The sequence below is a fragment of the Panthera tigris genome, chromosome B3, assembly GCF_018350195.1.
Source record: "Panthera tigris isolate Pti1 chromosome B3, P.tigris_Pti1_mat1.1, whole genome shotgun sequence".
NCBI lineage: Eukaryota > Metazoa > Chordata > Mammalia > Carnivora > Felidae > Panthera > Panthera tigris.
The window spans coordinates 6,131,972-6,137,778 of record NC_056665.1 but is presented as its reverse complement, the minus strand read 5'-3'; the positions used below and the strand labels follow the sequence as shown (position 1 = coordinate 6,137,778).

The 5,807-nt window shown below is 56.8% G+C and overlaps 1 protein-coding gene across 1 annotated transcript; it reads left to right on the top strand.

Annotated features, from left to right (window-relative positions):
- The first annotated feature begins 2,559 nt into the window (after window positions 1–2,559).
- MESP2 (mesoderm posterior bHLH transcription factor 2) lies at window positions 2,560–4,910 on the top strand. Its single transcript, XM_007078289.3, has 2 exons — window positions 2,560–3,478; window positions 4,304–4,910. Exons 1-2 carry the CDS (start codon window positions 2,621–2,623, stop codon window positions 4,571–4,573), a joined length of 1,128 nt encoding a protein of 375 aa, XP_007078351.2. The 5' UTR covers window positions 2,560–2,620; the 3' UTR covers window positions 4,574–4,910.
- The last annotated feature ends 897 nt before the right edge of the window (window positions 4,911–5,807 follow it).

Below are 5,807 nucleotides of genomic sequence, written 5' to 3'. Positions count from 1 at the left end.
AATATCAAAAAAATAGTAAGTTTTGGGGCACCTGGGTGGCTCAGTTGGTTAAGCATCCGACTTCAGCTCAGGTCATGATCTCACACTCCATGACTTCAAGCCCCGCGTCGGGCTCTGTGCTGACAGCTCAGAGCCTGGAGCCTGCTTCCGATTCTGTGTCTCCCTGTCTCTCTGCCCCTCCCCTGCTCATGTTCTGTCTCTCTCTGTATCAAAAATAAATTTAAAAAAATAAAAATAAAAAATAAAAAAATAGTAAGTTCTGAGCAGAAAGTAATGTAATGTCATCATTGAAGGTTTATCTGCACCTCCTGTCTTTTTACATTTTTCCCAGTTAAAATTATCCACTCTAATGTTCATATGACATTTAAAATTTTTTTTTAACATTTATTCATTTTTGAGAGACAGAGAGAGACAGAGCACGAGCGGGGGAGGAGCAGAGAGAGAGGGAGACACAGAATCCGAACCAGGCTCCAGGCTCTGAGCTGTCAAAACAGAGCCTGACGTGGGGCTCGAACTCACCGACCAGACCGCGAGATCATGACCTGAGCCAAAGTGGGACATCCAGGCACCCTTGTAGGATGTTTAAATATTCACCCATTTAAATCAAACTATGACAGTCTATGCATCGGCTACAATATCCTGACAGGCATTGCTCTAAGACACGCTGTTGAATGATAGAAAGCAAGTTACAGAAAGCCTGCTACAACGTTACCTTGTTTATATATGTCAGTGTGAATGCCTGGGCCGGGACTGGAAAGGCACCAGACGACTTAACAGCCGCTACCTCTAGTGAGGGGGTAATAGGGACTCCAGCTTTATCCGCAAAGTCCCGTTGCTCACAAAGAGAATGTATTAGTTATGTAATTTGTGTAACTAAATATTTACTTTTAGGAACAGCCACAAATAGTACAAGGCCGTTTACTATTTCCAGCTGGTCCAGGCCAATCTATTCCAGAAACTTCATCATGCTGACCTTTAGCTATCGATTACCGAATTTTTTTTCATGTCATACTTCTGCTACGAAGTCCATTTGGCTCCCCAATTTCTTAGCCCGGCCCCAGCCACGGTGTGCTGGAGCTCTCCACACCAGCCTGCTCGCACACTGCTCCAGAATTTCCCAGAAGCACCTTGGCAAGTCCCACTGCCAGGTTTTGCTTATGCAGTTCCCACGGCCAGAATGCCCCCTACCTGCCTCTCTCCTTACCCAAGTCCTACTCATGGTTCAGGGCCCAGCTGTGACCTCTCCAGCTCTGTGGCCAGAGCCCTACCGTCCCTGCCCCTCATGTGGCCCTTAGCCTCTGAGTTCAGCCCTTTCTCCGCAGATCACAAAGGACACTGATGCCTCCTTTAAACTGTAATCACCGCTGAGGAGTGAGAGCTTTACTCCTGGAGTCTCGGCGTTTATCCTCAGAGACTACAACAGTCCTCTGAGTAGATGCTATAACGACATTATCCCTGTTTAATAGAGCAGACGCTGAAGCTCAAGTTAAGAGCCCTGCCCAAGGGCACACAGCTAGTTAGTGGTGGACCTACTCAATGTATAATGGCCTGTTCACCTGTCTCTCCCACAAGGCTGAAATGTCACGAGAGCAGAGACCGCAACTAGCCTGTTCACCCTGGGGTGCCTGACATTTACCAGTGGCTAACAAAAATATGAATTAAATGAGCAACGCCTCCAGCATCTTGAAATGGAAGTACCTTGCCTATAAAATGATAGCAGCAAACATTCAGCCCACTTTCCAGGCCTATACTAAGTGGTTCCACAGACGGTTCCACTAAGTACCAGCAGCCATCCTAGGCGGTGGGGATATGGGATTATTACTGCTAGGAGACTGGGGAAGCTTGAGCCTCCGAGGAGTTCAGGGACTTGCCCCAGGTCACACAGCAAATAGCTTCAGGCCTGCCTGGGGGCCCACCTCCCTCCATGTTCCTCACCCACTGCACCTGATTCCTCTTCTCATCTCAGGCTGCTCTGTTTGATTTTTCAGGGACAGAAACTATCTGTGGATAGTGAGATGACTTTCTTCATGGCATTCGGCAAACCGGCAAGTGCAGGTTCCAGGGGTGGGGGTGGGGCAACCCAGGAAGGATCCACCTGTATGGCCCCCTATTTGCACCCCACCCCACATACTATGGGCAAACCCCTCTGGGCTAGTGGGGAGTTACTGGGCTAAGGCCCCCCGCCCCCCCCCCCCCACGGGGCTGGTGATGAGACAGGCGCCCGGGTCCGCTCTTCACACGAGGGGCAGCCCGGTCGCCCCTAGACGATGGCACTGCCCACCACTGTCGGGCCCCTGGGCACTCACCGCGCCGCCACGAGCCCGGGTGGGTGGGAACTCGGTAAGAAGCTTAGCAACTCCATCCAGATGCGAATTGTCCCTCCCACACTTCCCGGGCTGCAGGGGCCTCCATTAGAGCCCCCGAGGAGTCAGAATCCACACCTCCGCAAATGGGCCCGCTTTCCCAAGGCCCCCCCCCTGCCCAGGCCTTCCCTGGGCTCTGTGGGTTTTGACACCTCTCTGCAACCTGGCAGGGGGGCACCTCTCACCTTTGGTCCGGATAAAAGCTCAGGCCTGGAGGTGGCCGGCCCAGCCTCCCAGAGCCCGCAGCAGCCGCGGCCATGGCCCAGTCCCCTCCTCTGCACAGCCTCCTGGGCCAAGACCACTGGATCTTCCCCCAGGGTTGGGGCTGGGCCGGCCACCCGGACTCCACGTCCCCTGCCTCCTCCTCGGACTCGTCGGGCTCCTGCCCCTGCGACGGCTCCCGCGGCCCCTCGCAGCCCGCGCCCCAGGCCCGCGGCGCCCGCGCCGCAGAGGCCGCCCCGACGGCGCCCGGACGAGCCCGCAGCGGAGCCGCCGCCGGGCAGCGGCAGAGCGCCAGCGAGCGCGAGAAGCTGCGCATGCGCACGCTCGCCCGCGCCCTGCACGAGCTGCGCCGCTTTCTGCCGCCGTCCGTGGCGCCCGCCGGCCAGAGCCTCACCAAGATCGAGACGCTGCGCCTGGCCATCCGCTACATCGGCCACCTGTCGGCGGTGCTGGGCCTCAGCGAGGAGAGCCTGCAGCGCCGGCGGCGGCGGCGCAGCGACGCGGCGGTGCCTCGGGGCTGCCCGCTCTGCCCCGACGGCGGCCCCGCGCAGACGCAGACGCAGACGCAGACGCAGGTGCAGGCGCGCGCCCCGGCGCTGGGCTCAGCCGCCAGCCCCTCCGCGTCCTGGGGGTCCCCGCCGGCGTGTCCCGAAGCACTAGCGGCCCCCGAGCGCCTGGGGAGCAGGATACCTGACATGGGTCCCTGGGTTACACCCCCTTACCACCCTGGGATGCAGTCGCCCCCGCAACTGTCCCGAGGGAGAGGCCCCGACGGGGCCCTTTGGACACCGCCCCAGGGCTGTTCAGGAACGCAGACGTCCCCAGAGTCCAGGAATCAGGCTACACCCTGGACGCCTTCCCCCGCGGCCCCTGAGCTGGCTGTAATATACCAGGTACGCACCCAGGCCCCGCTGCTTCCCCTGGGGATGGTCCCCAGGTTCGTTTGGGGGTGGAGACGGTGAGTTGGCTCTCATCTGCAGAGAATTTCATACTTTTCAGATCCCCGTTTATCTAATCCAACCCAGGCGGGGGTAGAGAGGAGCCGAAGGGAGTATGGAGAGGACCCTAACCTCCTTGGGGAAAGAGGTAGGGCCCCGGGTCATTAAGGCCACCACCACCGCAGCCACGTGGAAGAGGGGGAATCTTCGGACTTGCTCCAGAGGCAGGATGGAAGGTAGCAAGGGCCGCTGGCAAGAAAGTCGCCCCAGGTGCTCCAGTGGTTGGCCCCGGGGGTAGGGACTTCCGGAGTCGAGGGGCTTGGAGCTGGTGACCTTCCCGTTTTCTTCAAGCTTCATTTGTTCTTGAGGCCCACAAATGAATGAATCATGGTCCACGAAAGAGCATGTTAATAAGCGAAAATGATTGCTTGCTCACTGCCCGACACCATTCTTGGCACTGTACGTGTACATGTGCCTACTCAGTCAGCCCTCCAGCAGCTCCATGGAGTAAGTAACTGTTACCATCATCCCCATTTCACAGATGAGAAAACAGAATGAAAGAGGTCGAGTTCTTACAGCTAGTTAGTAGCAGAGGTGGGATTCGAACCCCGGGCAGTGTATCTCCAGAGCCAGTGCTGTTCACCACTTGGCTTCACTGCACCTGTGGCACCAGGGCTGTCCAGAAGCCGCCGGCCACACTCCAGGGAGCATCCAGGTTCAAGGTCTCAAGCTATCTCAGCGCAGTGGCCCACTAACCAGCTGCTTTTGTCTCTCTTGCAGGGTATCTCTGTGTCTCCAGAGTCCTGTCTGTTGCCAGAAACGCCACCCCTCCTGTCCCGCCCAGCATGCCAGAGACTCCAGCCTCAGACCGAGTGGGGTGGCTGGAGCCACAGCGCAGAGATGCTCCCCGGTTCAGAAGACCAGGGACCAGGCCCTGCCTTCCAGCTCAGTGATGAGAGCCCTTCCCAGAGCTCAGGCGCGCAGCTCAGTGGCTGCCCTGAACTTTGGCAAGATGATTTGGAGGGGGCCCACCTGGGCATCTTCTACTAAAGGCCTTGCGCTGTCCCCTGGTCGGCCAGGAGTCAGGCCTCCAGGGTGGGCTGCCCTCCATCTGCTGCCTCTGAGGTCTTCAAGGTTTTTTTGTTTTTGCTTTTTTTTAAACCAAGCATCTCTTTTCCAAGGGATGTCTTTTATGGAAGCAGTGTTTGAAACAGGTCGTGGGTGGCTTCCCTGGCTGGAGTCAGGGCTGGGGCAGGGCCCTCCATTCCTAGAACCACCCCCCCCACCCCGGAATGCCCAGTGCTCTACAGAGCACCGCCTGACCTACAGGAGGGTGGTAGCTGCTTGAGCACAGACTCAGCCAGCTGGGACTGGTGGGGGAGTGGGTTGTGGCTGGGGGTGGGGTGGGGGGGTGGGAGAAGCCTGTATGCTTAGATTTTGTGCTTCTTAAAAAAACAACACAAATTTTGGTGTGGTCTCTTTTTCTTCTGTCAACCTGGGTTCTTATTGCCTTATTGGGAAAAGGAAGAATGTTCCCATCCTGTGGGGAGCAGTCATTCTGTTCTTCCCCTCCCCGGTTCTAGGCCTCCTGAGGTTGGTGTGTGCCCTCACTTGCCACTTGGACAGTCTTTACTGTGCAAGGGCTCCACCTGGCCTGCTGTGCAAGGTGACACGGGCGGGTTAACGTTTGGGCCCGTTCACCTGCCTCAGCCCCACAGCTGTCACCTTTGCCATTCTCCTGGGTGCCCTCCTGCTGACCCAGAGGGCTCCTTCACAGTTATATGAAAGTGTTTTTAAAGGATGCATGGTGGGGCGCCTGGGTGGCTCAGTTGGTTAAGTGTCCAACTTTGGCTCAGGTCATGATCTCACGGCTCGTGAGTTCCAGCCCCGTGTCGGGCTCTGCTGATAGCTCGGAGCCCGGAGCCTGCTTCTGATTCTGTGTCTCCCTCTCTCTCTGTCTCTCCCCTGCTCGTGCTCTCTCTCTCTGTCAAAAATAAATAAACATTAAAAAAAAAAGTTAAAGGCTGCATGATGGTTAGCTCCCACCAGCGAGGCCCAGTGTATCTGGGGCTGCCATAAGAAAAGATCACCAATCAGGTGGCTTAAACAACAGTATCTTTTCTCACAGATCGGGAGGCTAGAAGTCCAAGGGCTGTGTCAGCAGGTTTGGTTTCTACTGAGGCCCCTCTCCTTGGCTTGCAGATGGCCACCTTCTCACTGTGTCCTCACATAATTACCCTGCGGCCTATGTGTCTGTCGGTCTCTTCCTGTAAGGACACCAGTC